This window comes from Rhinolophus sinicus, linkage group LG01 (genome assembly GCF_036562045.2).
Source record: "Rhinolophus sinicus isolate RSC01 linkage group LG01, ASM3656204v1, whole genome shotgun sequence".
NCBI classification, from domain to species: Eukaryota; Metazoa; Chordata; class Mammalia; order Chiroptera; family Rhinolophidae; genus Rhinolophus; species Rhinolophus sinicus.
In genome coordinates, this window is record NC_133751.1 from 25,828,302 (window position 1) to 25,847,487 (window position 19,186).

Below are 19,186 nucleotides of genomic sequence, written 5' to 3' on the forward strand. Positions count from 1 at the left end.
GAATTCAGATATCATTATCAACTGATGAATAAAAATGTCCACATATATGTTACAAAGTCAACAGATGGAAAACTGAACTCATTAACGGTCTTCTTCTTCGCTTCCCAATAGTATGTGGCGGCACTGCTCATTCCTTCCAGCTCCCTCTCTCATTCCTTGCATCCTTTACTTCACTTACCACGTCGTGTTGAGCTTACTTCTTTAATATCTGTTTAATCGTCTCACTTAGTCCAAGCTTTTATAATCTTTCCTTTGAATTACTGCATTAGCCTTCCATTGTCCTTGCTCTAAATTCCTCTCCCCTCCCCCTCCAAACACCTATTTAAAATAAAAATTTCCTCCTACCCTGCTGCCCAAGTTATCTTTCTAAACTGCAAGTGTGATCATATCACTATAGTATTGAAACCCTTCATTGGACCCCTGTTCCCAAAAGCTAAAGTTGAAATTCCTCACTACAGCACTCAAAACCCTTATGACTGACCTAATTCTACCTTCCCAGCCCACCTGATTTGTCATAGCATTTTACTTCACAACTTACTGTTGGTACCACTTCTCTACCACATATATGATTCAACTGGTAGAATTCTCACACTGTACTACTGTTAAACTTTCCACCCTTCAACTAGACTGTGAGCTCTTTGAAGACAGAAACCATGTCTTACATCTGTGTCCTTATCACCAGGCACCTAATAGAAATTTAATACATGTCCGCTGACTGACAGACCATGAAGTATTGGGAAAACAAATAGCTATCCTGAACTATTTTTGCTACCACTTAATCAAACTACCTTTCTAGGAAAACTTTCATTTTCATCACAATTTTTCAGCCACCAAAGGAGTACTTCCCAACGGCAAGCACATAGTTCTCTCCCTCCTGACTGAACAGTAACCCTCTTTGGCAGAGGACTGAGTTAAGAATGACTCTACAATGAGCAGAGAAATGGTTCTGATTAGTGTGAGCGCATGTTAGGTCCCCATTATTTGTACTGGACTTGACTCACCGACTGAAGGTCATGTTCACCAACTAAGCAGAGCTCAGACAAAGCACATACCTTCCACGCAGCGACAGCCCTCTTGGAGCACCCGAGCATACATGTCCACTTTGGACTGAGAAAGGAGCTGGTCCCCAGTCAGGTAGGTGTTGTGAGAGGAAGCGATGTAGTAGTTGCACAGGGGCTGGTCCATGTCCTGGTACACTTCATGGTGCAGTGGGTTAAAGATGTCACAGGCAGGACTACGCATGAAGTTCGTGAAGCCTTTGGAAGAGAGAGTGAAGTACTGTAGCTTTAAAGTGTATGTACTTATTTGACTGTAACAGGGACAAAAAAACATCAGAGTATATTCAGAGTGATTATGTTACCATAATTTGCCATGTATATAATGCGCAATTTTTTGCCCAAATTTGTGAGGGGAAAATAAGGATGAGCATTATACATGGGTAGTACTAATTCTGTATCTATATAAATGTTTTTAATTGTTTTATTTATGCTTTTAAGTTAAAAGTGTAACTCTAGAAGTCAATAACGATATCCGTATACAAAATACCAACATGGAATATGATAATCGGTTTTATTGAATTTACGACAAACTTGCAATGATGATGAAGAGTTCTTGGCCTTCTATGATGCATAAATATCATAAATTTGTTACCAGTACATGAAATTTCTTATACCTTGTATCTGTTCCTGTGTTTTATAATTATTTGTTACATAAAATTTCTTGTACCATAATATGTTTTTAAAAATGCTAAAATTCCTTTATAATACAAAAAAAACAAGTACCTAAATGTAAACAAAAATTTGAATTAAAAAATTAAAACAAAAGATATTTTTTCCCCCTGAAAGTTTGGGTCAAAAACATGGATGCACATTATACACGGCAAAATCCATGTTTTTGACCCAAACTTCGTTCCTGTCAGAGCAGCCTTGGTAGAGAACATTGGGATCATGAGAGACGTGCTTTAGGTCAAAAAGACAGTGTCAAAAGCTTAAATAGGATTTGGGGGAGTAGCAGTTTAAACATAACCTAGAGAAAAACAGACTTTTTAAGAATTTTGATTAAAGAAGAGAGCTTTCTGCAAAGCCATTCAGTAACTACTGAGCTCAAGTTATAATCATGCAGTGTGACCTAATCAGTGACTGATGCAGTATTAAAGTATTAGTCATTCTAAGTGGTACAATGATCAATCAACAATTTGATAGGTTGAGTTGAATTGAAAAAATAATATTGTTTGTCATAGCTGAAGTAGCAGTTAAAAAGTTAGGCATGGCCAGAATTCAGGGTGTGATTATTTGAGCATGAAATTGGCTTGGGAAGATGCTAATGGCTCACGCATTTTATAAATGTGAAATAGTGCTTAAAGGTTATGTAGAAAACCCTGTCAGGTTTTCTATAGTTTTTCAAAACATAATGGCTGGATAGAAGAGGCATTCACTAATATATGAATAAATGCATGAATGGCCCACAAGTACCTAAGTGGCAAGGTTATTAGGGTAAATGGTTTCAAGTCTTCAAGAATCGTGTGGTACAACTGTATCTGTAAATACCCTCTGAGACTCCAGAGAATTTCTTCTTGCCCCTCTTTGTGGCTATAACTTAGAAACTGTGTTTAAGTCCATCTTTCAGGGCTGCAACCCATTTCTTAGTTTAAAAAAAAAAAGGTCCAAAATAGTTTATTTTCTCTGGCTGTTTTAAAATGGTTTTTGATAAATTTTAAATTATTCCTCTTTATTTTAATTACCTTCTGTCCCAGGAAGTAAATACATGATATCAAAACCCCCGTGTCCACACTGAGCCTGGGAGCAGGGGGGAGAGGACATCAACAATCAAAAATGATGAGGTAAACCATGGCTTTGGATGCTCTTGAGGGCACTAAGGTGCCGCAGTGGTCTTTCATTAAGAATAGTTGTTCTGCCTGCAAGATTCTCCTCTTAAGTAGAAGCCTGCCATTTATTTCCCTACCTAAAATTTAGCCATATGTGTAGCTATATTCATATTGCATTATTTCTATGTAAGATCCCAGGACCTAGATTCTGAATATACAACTGTGGGCAAATTACTTAATTTCATTGAACCTCACTTTCCTCAATCATAAAATGAGACTGTTGTATTAAAGAAATCTGTTGTTTCAACAAACCTGTCCACTGCTACCAACAAGCTAAAACTAGTTAGTTGCCAACATTTTTTTAAGACACATGTTTACTGTCAAGTCACTAGTTTTATAGATTACTTATCTTATGACCGAATTTCCATTCATAAAATTATCAGGTTGAAGCTATTTACAAAATTAGCCCTTTGAGAAAAGTACAAATATTTCTTGGTATCTTTCATACACAGTGGCATCAAGTTGGCTTGCTAGGAGTTGAAAATATATATCATCATTGCAAAAGTAAGAGAAGGGACAGTATCACGGAACCTGCTTTGTAGGAAAATATGTGTGTGTGGGGGGGGGGTATTTGAATCATCAGTAATTTCACAAATAGCTGTCCTCCTAAAAATTTTGCAGAATATAACTTAGTGAACCAAACTAAAGAATGAGTCATTAAGAATATTTATTTTACCTTCTATTCCAAGAACATTTTTTGCCTTATTTTCTTCTGAAACTTCAAATTTCCTTATGATGTCAAGACAGTAATCTGTTGTCACATTACTCATCTAAAAAAAAAGAACATTAGTACAATACCTGAAGTTTCATGAGATGTTTCTCTACACTAAAAAAAGCCTACTGATTTTTTAAAGCACTCTTGATATACCACAAAGCGATTAAGTAAACAGTGTTTGAGGTTACAAGTGTCACAACCACTATATCTTTGGAAAATGATTGTGATCAATCTTCCTTGCATCTTGCAGATTTAATCAGTGAAAACAGCCCTTCAACTACTAGACAAATGTTCTCCAGGAAACAATGATATTAATAAATAAAATCAATAATCAATATAAATGCATTGCCAAAAATCCACTCAGTATGAGCTAGTAGCTTCTGCAAAATTAGTGTTTTCTACACAAACACTGAAGTTTGCTCATAACGCATACATCCTAAAAGAAAATGATTCCTTACCAGAACAGGATGTTCTAGGTAAATTCACCTGTGCATGTGTGTAACTACAGGTCCTTCCACTGAATCATGACAGCAGTCTGCCTTGCTGATTCAGAGACAAAAACGTTAGCAAGAAAAATAACAGAAAGCTAGGTGAGGCAACTAGCGTAACAGAGAGCGAGCTGGACTGCTGGTGTTCAAATCCGCTGGCTCGTATTACTGACAGTGTGATCTTAAATGAGTCACTTACTTCTCTGGGGCTACCTTCTAAGGTAGCTGTGAGGATTAAATGAATTGGTATTTATAAGAACAAAGTGTGGCACCAAAAGGCAGGGCATGCTATTGCTATTGAGTCAGTTTCAAGGTTGCTACATGAACATCACGTACTTAGCGTCAGTGGGAAAAGTAAACTCTTCAGGAATCATTTCTTTAACTAAACAAAGAATGTGATATTTTGATCAAAAAACCCATTGAGCCCCACAGTTTAACAGTGACATTTAAAAATACTAATGCATAGTGATAGAGGAAGCTCATTTTGTGAGCTAGGATTTTATATTTCAATGATACTTCTCAAAGATCCTGTTATCTCTTCGGTTCAACACTTATGTTTTAATAAAATCTAATTTTTCTAAACAGTCTGTTTAATAGCATTTAAGCTTTTCGCAGCGGGGGGGAAACCTGTTATGCAGCTATTTTTTGCCTGTCTGAAAGAGCACAGAATGCTTGTTCATTCTCCCCCATTCGTGCCCCCACCAAGACTAGCTGCATAATGGCTAAATCCTTTGAGTAAAAGTTATAATTCTTACTTTATTCAGAGGCCTGCCTTACCAGATACCACCTGAAAATACCGTAAATAAATGAAACTATGCTACCTGTGAGGAACTCTGCTGACCTTGTCAGGCTTTGAGCAGCTCATTAATTTGTCCACTATAAGCTAGAGAGATTTATCACATGCAATCCAAAATATAAACAATTTCTCACAAAATACAAAGGACCAAATTGATAAAAATTATATGTGCCATGGGAAGACTGAGTTTACACTGCAATTATTTGGTTTATGAGGCCATTTGTTTAGACATGCAGGAGCCGTGAACTAGACTCGGGCTGTCTACCAGGAGCCCACGTGATCTAAACAAACAAACAAACAGCAAGAAACTGTCACTCTGGGATGGAACTAATTGTAGATGAGTGAGGACACGTTACTAGTTCAAGATACAAAGCAGAATGTGCTAACAAAAAGTATCCTATTAGAAAAGTATTCATTAAATTAGTGAAAACATTAGTAGGTATTCTAGGAAGTAACCAATTTTCTGGGTAAAAGAATTAATGGGAAATAATCCACTTCCTACACAAAATTCAAGTATTGAGGATTAACTCAGTAAAATACAGTAAAAGTTGGTAATAAAGAGATGGAAATATGAGTCAATCAGTTCCTATCCTTCCCCCATCCCTGTTCTCGTTGAATTAACCTCCCAATAGTAAAATTCTACATTTTACACAACTGAATTTTTTAGACCTCACTTAAAAAGTTATATCGGGGTTTTACTGTATGAATGAAGCTTCAATATAAGTTAATGTTCTTTATTGCTCCCCCCCAGCCCCCCGCCATGTTTTGCTTCCAAGTTGACCTAGCTGGTAAGGTGAAATAGAAACACTTATTCCCTATTTCCCATGGAGTTCATTTGAGTTTTGTTTGCTGCCAATATCCGAGCCACCTGCTGTCTCCAACACTGATGATTATTCTTACTATACAAGGCAATTGGCTTGCATAGGAAAATTTGATTTATTTTACATTAAATAATGAGGTTGTTACATTATTTATGATTCTTTACATTACATAATGTGGTCTGATGCCATTCTGATTCCAGTCCTTTTCAGGAGACCTGTTTTTGTTCACTGATTTGATTAGTTTCTGTTTCTCCTCTCTCTTTCTGCAAGCTTTTAGGGTTTCACTTTATCCTGGGCATTGCAAAATTTCACTATGACTTGTCTCTGCGTGGCTCTTCCTACATTCACTGCATTTGGCACGCAGTGACCACTGCCTATCTAGGGATTCCTATCTTTCAGTGTTAATCTTTCTTGTACTATTTATTTGATAATTTCCTCCTTTTTCTTCTTATATTTTTCTGTAACTCCTGCTACTCTAGAAGATAGTGGACCTTCTAGATCAATCTACTAATTTCCTTATCTTTCCTTTCTATTTTCCATTTCTTTGTTGTTTGTTCTACTTTCTAGGCAGTTTTCTCAACTTTATGTGCTTTTCTCCTAGCACCTTGCTCTTGTTTCATGGCTGCAATGTTTTCTACCATTGTGATGTATTGATGCCAGTTTTAAAAATTGCCTTCTGCCTGCCTTGCCTCTACTTCCTCCAATTTTCTTGATTCTATTTGTTTGCTTTGGCCTCTGCTTCTTACGCTAGAGCTTTTCCTCAAACATGTGGCAAGCCTTGGCTATTTAAAACCCATTTTTAAAACTGGCTATTTAAAAACATATTTAAAACTAAAGCAACAAAAAAATTGGCAGGAAGTTCTGTATTCCTGAACAGAGCTTACTGACTCGTGGGCTTCACTGTGGAATTCTCTGGCTAACTATTTTATTAGGAGACTTCTGATATAAATATCTTTAGGGAATTTTTTCCTTGGGTTGCTGTGTTAATTTCCTAGGGCTGCTGTAACAAATTACCACAAACTTAGTTTAAAACAACAGGAACTTTCTCTCTCTCCGAATAAAGAAGAAAAAGGGGCAACTGGTAGAACCACCACAAAGGGATAATGTATAGATCTATGTTAGGTAAACTGAGCTACAATCAGAAGCCCCTCTAGCATGGAATCAGAAAACCTCTGAAAAATCCCCTGGAATTAACCATCTCCATACATATATCTATGAAAGCACTGTATAAATAGAAATCTGCTTTTCACATATCCATGGATATAGCCTTCGCTCTTAATTAATAGAAGGCTTTTCAAACTATAAGGGTGCTTTAATATTCCTGTCCTCTCTTCTTCTCTCCTCAATCCGTAAGGAACCAAAAGTTAAAAAAGAGGGTAGAGGATTACTAAGAAAGGCTGTGATGGGAGATGAGGGAATTCAATCAAATGATCACTCCTGAACCAAAAATCTGAAAAGGATTGAACACAAAACACATTCCACCCCAGTGCCAAGAAATGGACAGGAACTCTGGAGCAGATATAGGTTGTTTTTTGCCCAGAGGGGACCAAGGGATGGGGTGGGGGTAAAACTAAAAACTTCAAACTGCCCTAGTACTTTGGAACCACAATCTGACGGATGTCTGTGATATTTATCTGTGAATTCAAGAGAAACCTCAGCCAGCTGGCTTCTGGCTTAACTGGCACTTCTTCATGGACATAAAAAAGTGAAAATTTTCCTTCACACATCAACATTTTAAGGATCAAACAGCCCTTGGGTCTGTCAAAGGCATAAATTCAATTTTCAGAGAGCTTCGGTGAAATTGACCCATGTGGGCCAATGTTTGATTTCACATAATCCTTGACAGCATATATGGCCTGCAGTGATATTTCATTTCTCAACTGAGTAAGTCTGTAAAAGTTGAATACTCTGGTGTCTATACCAATCTTATGCCATCAGAAATGAATGAATTACATACTGCCATATGGATAGTCAAATTGGCACAGATTTATTCCACTGTGGAAATCCCATTTTAAAATTCAAATCCTCATCACATTCTTGACTGTTAACTTTCTTGCTATACATTTAGATCATGTCCAATTTTTCTCTATCTTAAATAATGCTGAATGCATAATCTTGTGACTTTTTACTATACACATTTCCTTGGGATAAATTTCTAGAATAAAATGGTTTGGTGAAAACTTAATAAATTATATAACATTTGGTAAATAAAACTGTCCTATAGAAAGATTATACCATTCTACAACTTCACCAGAAGCATCAGAAATGGACACCATGTTTAGTAGTAACTTTTTTTAACCTTTATTGATTTGATGAGCAAAAAATGTTCTCTTGGCTTTGTTTCACATTTTTTAAATTACTAATGAAATGTGAACATTTTTCATAGGTTTATTGATGTTTTTGAAATTTTTTTACATGTTTCAAATGTTTTTCCCTTTTTTTTATTTATTTGGTATTCACTTTTCTCCCTCAATAGCCTAGGAGAGCACTACTCATATTAAAGAAATTCACAATTTCTCTCATTTGTGTGTTGCAAATATTTTCCTAGTTTGTACTTAAGACAAATTTTATGGTGTTTGCTATATTGGACCACATATAAACTTAAAATTTCAGGACACTAATATTTTCCTTTACAGTTCATGTCTCTTAATGAATCATAATTTTTAAAAATGTCTTTCAGGTTATGCCCATATGTAGTTTGAAGCTAATTTAGAAAATTAAACTGGATTCAGGTAATCATCTACCAGGGGCAGATGTCACAGAATGCTGGCTTCTGCCTTACCCAACAAAAATGGACTAGTGGAATGTCAATATTAACAAAAGAAGGGAAGACACATATGACCATTAACAAGTGATAGCAGCCACTATTGCTATTCGAATGGACTGGGTTCATTCCACTAGCCCACATGAATTTGAAATCAGCAGCTTTAAACATTTTTATTTTAATTTCTCACATTGCTGTGCTTCTGGATATCTCTGTCCAAGGGCTTTCACATTCACCACTACAATCAATCTTCAATTTGACATTACGAGATAGTTAAGGTAGATCTCAGCTCCCTTTTGTACAGATGAGGAAACGAAGGATCAGAAACAGTATTGATTGATCTGTGCAAGATTCTCCAATCAATAAAACATACAGGGAGTGTGTGGAATGTAGGTCTTCTGTGCTCCTGCTCTACTGTTCTTTCCACATACCATGAAGAGGTCTTCAGAAGGAGAACGGAGAAGCACATAATTGCAGGAAACAGAGGAGCTGAGATATAAAAAGGGCACATTCTCTGGGCAAGAAACAAATTCTTCTCTTACCTCTTTCCCATTTTCTGCCTGTCTCATACCTAACTTAATTAATGGAAAATCTCTGTCTTTGCCAAATTATCAAACTCATCAAAACAACTGATTTTGATAAAAAAACATTTTGCTAACAGTATCTGGCTTAATCCTTAGGAAAGCAACAACAAAATTTATAAAATCTGAATGTTATTCCTAAAATGTATGTGATTGTGGTAACGGGGTAAAGTTAATTATTACCAGGTCTAGTGTTTTTCGTTGTTGTCTTTTTCTGACACCAACCAACTCTCCGATTCTCTGACACTAACTGGGTGCCCTAACTACCCGGAGTTAGAATTACACCCCACGGATTACGGGCTCAATTGTACAGACTGCCTCTACATCAGACACCAGCCACAAAAGAAGTGTTCAGTCTATCCCCTTTTCTCCTGAACTACTATAAATTTGGCCATTCTGTCAAAGAAAATCCAGAAATGGACAGTAGTTAAAGCCATACAACCAGATTTGAATCACTAACTATGTACTGTAAAAGGGGAGGGGGGGGGAAGAGAACTCAGTATACAACTGGTTCGATTCCAAATACAGGAAGGACCAGTGGAGATTTATAGCCAAGGAACAGAGTAGGGGAGTCAGAGGAACAAACATCAGGAATAAGAATGATTCTGGCTAAAGGATTCTAACTGATCTTAAGAGAATTCTTGCTGAAGGCAGGCCAGAGCAATTGGATAGGACCTGGGGGATAGACAGTAGAGAATGAGGAATTTTATCAGATATCAAAGGTGATCTGATGGGGGTTCTGGTTAAACTGACTTAGCAGGATTCTTGCTTCAACTAGACTCTTGAGAACAAGGCCCAAGGATGCGGCCTGGTTGAAAAAGGGCTCAGAAGAACCTGCCTAAAATTTATTCAAAGTCTTTAACAGCTCTCATGACTCATTTTCCATAATTTGCTAGACTGACTCGTAGAATTCAGACAAGTGCTTCACTTACTATTAGTGGTTTATTATAAAGTATACAACTCAGAAATAGCCAAATGGAAGAGATGCATGGGGCAAGGTAGGAGAGGTGTTGTTTGGAGCTTCGTTGCCCTCTCAAAGCACAACCGTTTCTCACCATGTCTATGTGTTTACCAACCAGGAAGCTGGCCAAACCCCACGGTTTAGGGGTTTTTCTAGAGGTTTCATCACATAGGCAGGATTGATGAAATTATTCCTGCCATTTGTGACAACATGTTTAAAACCTAGAGGAAATTATGCTAAGTGAAACGGCAGACACAGAAAGATAAACACTGCATGATCTCACTTACATGTGGAAGTAAAAAAGTCAAAATCATAAAAGCAGAGAGTAGAACGTTGGTTGCCAGGGACTGGGGGGTAAAAGGATGGGGGGGGGGGGAGAATGTGGGTCAAAAGGTACAAAGTTTCAATTATGGGAAATAAATAAGTTCTGCAGATCTAATGCACAGCATAGAGACTATAGTTGTTAATACTCTATTATATGCTTGAAATTTGCTAAGAGTTGATCTTAAGTGCTCTCACCACAAAAAATAAAAAATAAAAAACTATGTGAGGAGATAGATGTGTTCATTGACTTGAACAATGGTAATCATTTCACAATGTACACATATATCGAAACCTCATCTTATACACTTTAAATATATACAATTTTTATTCATCAAGTATACCGCAATAAAGCTGAAGAAAAAAAACAAAAAAAGTTTTCATTGATTCTTCTACTTTAGTGAGAAATAGAGTCTAAGGTAACATTAAAAAAGCAATAGGAGAAGCCTCACCACATCAACCATAATTCAGCCTACATAGTATTAAAATTAAAAGGTCTTCTCTTAAATATATTTAGGGACTTTCTTTGCTAATCAGGACTTAATTTACTCAGCCTTTTCATACTCGTATGATCAAATGCCAATTTCCCATCAGAACTATCAATGAATTATTATGTTGTTAGTTAAGAATTACATCATAGTTAATAAATACCAAGCTATATTACTAGTATAAAGAAAACATTACCATTGTATTTAAAATGAAACACATGAGTTACCATTCAACTTTGTGGGAAAATATGCATATCTATACTCAGCATATTTAAGGTTAAAAATTCTATGTGTTCAATTTATCACTCCCTTTTTTTAAAAGCTGCTGGAAACACATTTTAAATAACTCATAGATAAGACTTTTGTGGAATTACGATATTTACACCTATACCCTAAATTTAAAGAATATCTACATCTAACCCCAAGAGAAGCCCATGTATCTTTCACAAGTATTTTTAGGTAAACATTCAATAGTCTAATAATACCTTTTGCTCCACCTTCAAAAACTGAGCCAATTCTTCCACAGTTAGGTACTCTTTCTTGTCACTGTAGCTCAAGAGCAACAAATAAAGGTCCCGTCTCAATGACATCATTTTGTAAAAAACACAGAACTCTTCAAATGTTAAAGTTCCCTGATTCTCATCTGTATCAGCTTCCTGAAAGAGAAATAGAAAAAATAAAGCAGTGTGAGAGTGTGAAATAGGAAATTCGGTACTGGGAAATAATATTTACTATAAAAAGGCTAGTATACATTTCACAAATGGTAAACAAACATTCCTTTCAAGTACACATGGATCAATTTTAAAATTGACTACATATTAGGCCAAAAGCAAAGTTGTAAATTATGAAGAATCAGCCTTATAAAAACTAATTTCTCTGATCACCATAAATTTATAAATCAACAAAAGAGCTTTAAAAAAACTGTCTGGAAACAACATAGTACATTTCTAAGTAGGAAATGAAACATAGAAGTGAACACACACACTACATATTGAAACTTGTGTGATGAAGTTACAACAGTAATTAGAGGAAATTTGAAGTTTTCAATTTATTAGAAAGCAAGGTAGATTAAAAACAGATAAGCTAATAATTCAACTCAAAAACCTAGAAAACGTTTAAGCCAAAGAAAATAGAAGGAAATAAATTATAAACAGAAGCAAAAGCAATGAAATAGAAAACAAATGGTTATAACATCAAAGTTGAGCAATTAAACCAAAAGCTGGTCTTTTGAAGAAATTAATGAAAAAGAGAAAGCTTGAACAAGACTAATCATGAACAAAAAAAGGGAAGATATATTTAACACACAATAAAAATATCTGTGTCTCATCAGCTTCTGAACTGCATGTCAATCAAATGTAATTTTTACCTACAAAAAAAAACAAATCTCTCTTAATTCTGCATAGCTAGCTTAGTGTTCTCACAACCATCACCATCATTGACACCTCCCTGCGTTCCCTCCACAGATGTCTGAAAAATCCATCTGGACTAATTTGTAGCTGAAATTATTTGTTTCTAGTAATTATTGGGCAAGAATCTTTCACCATGTATCTTCCTTCTAATTGGCTGAATTTACCATAAAATCATAAAACTGTTGGAAATATATAATGAGCAACCAATCCATTTACATGATCTTCTTCCTTCTAAATGTACACAACTGTAACTAAACAAAAACTGACAGGGCAACAATGGCATTTTGAAATATATGTTTGTGAAGTATATGTAGCTATTACATGGTTTTAAACATATATTTGAAAGTCAAAGTGCACATAAAAATACATCTTTTTAAAGTTTGCTAACTTTGGGTCAATTATGAACAAACACTTCAACCAATATTTAAACCATACATAGTTTCTTCGTGAGGCTGATTGCTGTCGCCTTCTGTCATTTGAAAGGTAGCGATAGATTGGTCTACAGAGTATCAACAGTTTTAGTGTTTGAGGCCCTTGGTTGTAGAGTCTTTGCATCCTCAGAAACTAGGGCTAGTGTTCATATTTCTGTCATAACTTTGTTTCAAAATATCTAACCCTGGATGAAACATAGTTTTAAAATACCTAACAGAGATGAGACCTTTTTCAAGACTTCCTTGTAAATACCTAAACAATTAAGAATAGTAATACTCTGAAGTTTAAATCATAGCATCAAAGACTTCGAAAGAAGCTACCCATACCTTAAAATATTACTTAAAAGTCAGGTGAATCATGCACTGCAACAAAAAGGCAAAGAAAATTCTAGGAAGGATTTAATGACTTTACCAGCAATTCAGTCAAAAGAGAGAATGTTCCTGAAATAATACTAACATCCTCGGCCCCATATCCCCACCTCAACCACTTACAGAACTTGCTAGAAGCACGGCCTGTGGTAGAAATGTTCTACATACAGCAGGCCCAACTTCTCCACTCACTTCTGGCTTGATAAGTCTGTAAATCTAAGGTCACAGAAAGAGACTCTTAGCATTTCTTTAAATAGGACACTAAAGGATTTACTTTGAACTCATAAGGCACTTCACATAAACATTTCCTGGTTCACCCTCTAAAATATTTGGGTGAACCAAAGGTCACCCAAGATCAAAGGTGTCTGAAGGGAAAAATACAGAAGCAAAAATAGTTCAGTATCTTATGTTTCTTTCTTATCTTTCTTCCAAAAGTACCCAGAAAATCATTATTTTTGTAGGTATAAACTTTGCGCTCCTCTTTAAGCTTGGCCTCTCTGCTTTAATCAGCAGCTACCCCTTCAGATACCTGAACGCCTCCTGTGGAAAGGCTCAGATGGGAGGTAAGGCTCAAAACAGGACAAAAGTAAGATGTCACAGGGAATGTCAAGAACATGTTAAACATTCTCATTTAGTTTGAAGACAATTCACTCTATCTGTGTCAATGCATTTCCCCTCCTAAGACCCTCACTCCATCTCTGAGGTTTGTCTACAGCATATCTCATTCCTTCATCTTCTTTCCTTTCCCTCATGTAGTCTTCCGGTATTAGGACCAACTTCCCCACAGTGCAAACCATCTCCAGCCAAGAGCTTCCAAGGACAGGACCACTGTAAGAGGTCACAGAGGGAAGATAGCCTCCATCTTCCATTCCTTGTTGCAACTCACTCCTCATGCTTTTTCTGCCTTACCACTACACTACCAGAAGCAAGTGGTCAGAAAACAAAGGAAGCACAAAACATTAAATATCACAAAGTATCACCCCCTATACTTATTTTTACATGTATAAAATACCACCTACCTACCCACTTAGAAAACCATTGCAAAAACATGGATTATGCATTCGACTTACCTCCAAATAATAGCCTTTCCTAAATTAATGTTCTAGTAATGACTAATAATCTAACATTGTCTTTGCACCAACTTAAACTTAAGAGAGCTGACTTCTGCACCTAGACGCAGGACTAAGTGTAGTCAAAGGTCGGTGCCACAGAATGAGTCTGGGCCCAAGGATTTTCCTCAAGCCCCCACCTACAAGGAAACAGCATCTCACCTAACACCAACAAGCAGTTGAGTGAACTTCTGGAGAGCTCCCTAAAAGGTAGCAGTGATACAGCACTTCTAAGATTTGAGGATTCTAAATCTTAAACTCCTCTGAAATGAAATAGAGGGCTCTTCAGGATTTCGACAAGTGCTATTTGTTCATGTTATTCTTTATTCTGACAAAGAATAAAGACTTTATATGATTAGAAAGTATCAGCCTCTCTAAGAGAGTTGATCACATTTCCTCCACCATTTGTCAGGTAAAGTGCTTATAATTACTCTCTGAAAAGAGCAACAACAAAAAAAAGCATTTTAGGAAGTGAAATTGTCAATGCATGTTAAGTTTAGAAAGTTTTTTTATTTCCTCAATGAAACAAAATGTCTCTGTTCGTCAAAGAAAAATAAAGCAATACAAAGCAGGTAATATTAACTTCCAACAAAACAAAATTGCCTTTTGAAATACCTAAGTACACTGATAACCTCTAATGCATATTTTACATAAGGCCAACTCAATTGTGAAAACATACCTGAAACATTTGTCTGACTTTTCTTCGGGGTAGATTGACATTTAGTTTATGCATCAATTGGTGTATCTCTTCAATATTCAATAAGCCGTCACCATTCTTATCAGCTTCCTCAAAGGTCTGCTTCACCCACATACAGAGATGTCAAGAAAAACACTTATGTTTTCACGAAATAAAAACTGCTGTCTCACAGTATACACTCAAAGGCATTTATCATTAACATTGAACTTCTGAAGAAAAAGTCTTTTGGTGAGTTAACAGTGACAACAACAAAAGAAATGGGGGAAGCAGGGGCACATCCCTTTACTGTGAAATGAGTCAAACCATATTATTCTGAGAGGTTCTTCAACTCCAACATTGTTATCCAATCTGTTAAAGCATTTCTATGATGCGATGAAACACCAAACTTAGGCCTTATCGTCTCTCGGTATAACCTTTCCTCTAGTATCTTTTTACCTTTACAATACCCCACACTATACAATCTTTCCAACCCCCTTTTCTCATTCCCACTCTTACACTTAGAAATTTAGACTAGTTCAATTTCCTCATTGTCCACCTGAGGACATAAACTAGAGAAGAGGGAGAAATTTGGTAAGGGTTAGTAAGGGACCCAGGTCTCAAACCCAGATCTCATGCAACCTGCTCTAGCACACTCTTCTCCGTCCCAGAAGGTCCGTCTCTATACTATGTTTGATGGTTCCTGCCTAATAGCCTGAAACGTGTAAGTCAAGGGCAGTAAAATGAACTACAAACCTAACATGCTAGAGGTTACCCTCAAAGCTCACATATAACACCAAGTGACTGAGGCTATTAAGATGAGTTTAGAGACAAAGGATTTACATCATGTGAAATGAGATTTTAAAAGACCCTCCGGAGGATGAGTATTGCACTGTTTTACATAGTGGAAAAGCAGAATAAATGGTAACAAACAGATGAGCTGAAAATTCCAAGTTTTAGCAGAGCTTTTTTTTTTTAATGGGTGCTTCATAGTTGTTGGGAGGCAAATTACAAAAGGCAGGTTTTGTGTGAATACTAAGAGAACCAAACTGAGTTTCAAAATTTGAAGGGTAATGAAGAGGAAAGAACTGAAGGTGATGGAAAGAAATCAGAGAATCAAAGCAAGCAAAAGGCATAGGTTTAAAATTGAGAAATGGGAGAATGGGAGTAGGTCAAAGGAAAGAGTGAGTGGATAATATTGCTTATCAAGCAAGTGACACCAAACTGATTTTCATTTTAAGTCAAAATATTAACGAACCTCCCAGTGACAATAGAGCACATTTACATTTCTTAGGTGATTCAAACGATGATTGTAGGAGGTTGTACCTTAGAAAGTCAAAGCAACCAAAAAGTTCAAGTCTTATTTCTTCTAAAGTTAAACAGAGGTGACTGTCAGATTGCAAATACCTCGTTTCATATTTTGTTCCCTTTACAGCTTTTGAAAATAACCAGTGCAGTTCTTTCAAGTTCAATTTCTCCTCATAGAGTTCAGGCAGGACCTGACCTCATTGCATGTGATACCTGGAAGATAAAGGGTGACCCAGGACTAGGGGAAAATTAGCTACAGAATCAAAAGAGTGGAACATTTGGGCCAATTCCTAAGTAACTGAACCTCATTTGTGTTCGGGGCACACAGTGCTCCGTTTCTTTTGACTGTGGACATTGCTCTGTGCCTCTCAAAATATTTAGCCAGAGTTCAAAGACGTGATGACAGCCAATGACGGACACATGTCCATCCTTTTATTCTATACTTCTTTACCAAAGCCTCTCAAAGAGTTCTCCAGAGAAGAGGCAGGGACAAGCAAACCCTAAGTGTGACTATTCTGCAGAGACAAACCCTTTAGGGTAGGCCTGTCTGCAACGCCTCCGCACCAGCTCACAAGTTGGCCTTGGCCATTGGTTTAGGGGATGTAGGGCTGGGAAGCCAGAAGCAAAGGTAGAATCAGGCCAAGAAATATACACTAGTTCTGATTCTATGAGGACCTGGCCCTGGGACATGGATCACTTATGTCACTTCTTAATGTCAGTGAGCACAACTAGATGACCTTGAAGTCCCTTTTCAACTCTAAGATTCTGTGAAAGGAAAACTGTTCTCTCCTAGTAACAGTCTACATGGTAGAAGATACAACTGCAGGTTGAAGTATTCGGCTATCTGAAAGGTACTTGTTTGTTCCTCCTAATTAACACATGAGTGCCTGAGGAAGCCCCGGATTAGTGACTCATAACCACACACATCACAACAGACTGAATGCAGACGCAAAATGAGAATCCATAAGAGCGACATTAAAGAGACTTGCAAAAGAGTAAAGCAATATTACTCTTCTCACTAATTTATTTTGCTTGACAAAATATAACTATTCTTCATAAAATGTTACATTAACGTAACAGTTTATTATAATTTTCAATGAATTAATGAATATTTTTCAAGTTCTCAAATTTCTAATATGAGAAATATCTATAGCAAGAACCTACATAAACAAAAACTCTTTGCACTCTGCAGAAGGTTCTTGAGATCAAAGTCCAATTATGTGAATTAATTACTCTTGTTAGGAATGGGCCTGCAATAGCAATTTTGGCCAACGATGACAAGTAGTCTTTTGGAAGCCTCCTGGGCAGTTTTTCTTTGCTCTTGAGAAAAGATTTATCAGAAGGAACTTGCTCCCTCTGGGCAGGGCTGTGTTTGGATCTGAGGCCTGAAGCTGCTACAGCTCTTTTACCAAAGAGCAGCCCGCTGGAGGAACAAGCCAACACACTGGGAATGGCAGAACCTGGGTCTCTGTGATATGGTTGAGCCACTGATTAATGATTCTGAATTAATTGCCCCATCTCAGGTCTCTTGTTCATGAAAAATTAATATTCTTTATTGTTTAAGGCACTGTTAGTTGCATCAGAAAGCATTCTTACTAATTCAGTGCTTTTGTTGGTTTGTTTTTTACCAAATGATGAGGAGTTAAGAAGCAAACAAATAGAATAAAACACAGAAAGTTATTTGCCATGTTGGAGTTTAGTTCATTTATGAATCCCAGTTGCATTGATCTGCATGCTGAGAATACTGATGAAAACATCATGGCTCATCAGCTCAGACGTTCATCCTGTCAGAATCCTTTTATGGGCTGAACATTTCCACTCTGCTCCAACAGCACCCCAGGTGAGGGGTACAGCTAGAGCAGCACAAATTTATCACCACTCTGGGGGAAAAAAAAAATTAGGGCTCACATTCCAATGACAGCAAGGCAGTACTGCTTCCTACATGGATGAAGGCACATGTATTTTAAGGCCATTCAAAACATGCAGAAGGAAACCAAAGCAGTCTAATACGCTTACTTTACAGGTAAGCAAACTGAGGCCAGAAACGCCATGTCATATGCCCAGCTCCATCTCAGCAGGAGAGGTGCCCTTCAGACAAAACATATTAATCATTTATCTTGTCAGCACTGCAGGATCACAAAAATGGGTTTAATCAAGAATGAGACAGCCTCCAGCATTTCAAGCAATTTAGAGAAGATAAATGTTATTAAGTAAAAAATAACTTCCCCTTGAATATCAATCAGGTCAGTTTCCAAACTATAAGTTAAAAAAAAAGAGAGGGAAAGTAGGAAGGTGCTAAGTGCCTGGTACATAATTGGAAGTCAAAAAGTATTTGTGAAACTAAACTAACCAGAACAAAGCAGGATTTTCTCTAATATGAAGTGATGCTTTCCCTGTCGCCTCACCTCTCTTAGGAAATGGTATTTGAAGAGCTCTCGGATTGTGGCGCTAAATTCAGTCTCTTCAGAAGAAGTCTGTACCTGAGTTCATACAAGCCTGTGTCTATATGTTTCATGCATTCATTTACTTAGTGTGAAAGTGAGGAGGGGACAGAGGAGGCTAGGGGTAAGGAAAGAAATTAAGGGAAAAAATGAAGCATAGTCTGATCCACACTTACATACACACCACCACCGCCGCCACCACACCACACTACACACTGAGCTCCAAAACAGTTTTAGGAAGGATATTGGTCATGGGTCCTCTGCCGTTTGGCGAGGGAATCTTCATCACTGATGCCGGCCATCAGGTACTTGAGGCCTGTGATCCAGGTGCGGGCCTCCTCAGGGTTGGAGGTGATGAGGTCCAGGGATTCCATGTGGTTACCATGGTAGATGGTAAAGCAACAGCTGGGGTCAAAGCTCCCCTCAGCCTGTCTGTGGAATATTTCAGACTGCCGACCCTCGGTGACTTTGTAAATGGAGTCAATAAGGACTGGGAGGAAAATAAAATACATGGCAGATGAAATTACATTTACAGACTCAGAAAAAAGAAGAGCAAAGTTGTTTTAAATGTTTAAAAATAAAGAAGAACAAATTCATTGTCTATGAGTTGTGGCTGTAGGTCCAAAT

At 37.1% G+C, this 19,186-nt stretch overlaps 1 protein-coding gene across 1 annotated transcript in view; it reads right to left on the reverse strand.

Annotated features, from left to right (window-relative positions):
- Positions 1–19,186, reverse strand: part of PLCH1 (phospholipase C eta 1) — a 190,335-nt gene that overhangs the window by 58,503 nt on the left and 112,646 nt on the right. Inside the window, exons 4-9 of the mRNA XM_074326762.1 lie at positions 18,806–19,049; positions 14,817–14,946; positions 13,152–13,244; positions 11,305–11,475; positions 3,561–3,654; positions 1,053–1,256 (exon numbers count right to left, since the gene is read on the reverse strand). Coding sequence (XP_074182863.1) covers positions 1,053–1,256; positions 3,561–3,654; positions 11,305–11,475; positions 13,152–13,244; positions 14,817–14,946; positions 18,806–19,049 — 936 coding nt within the window. The remainder of the gene's footprint in view (positions 1–1,052; positions 1,257–3,560; positions 3,655–11,304; positions 11,476–13,151; positions 13,245–14,816; positions 14,947–18,805; positions 19,050–19,186) is intronic.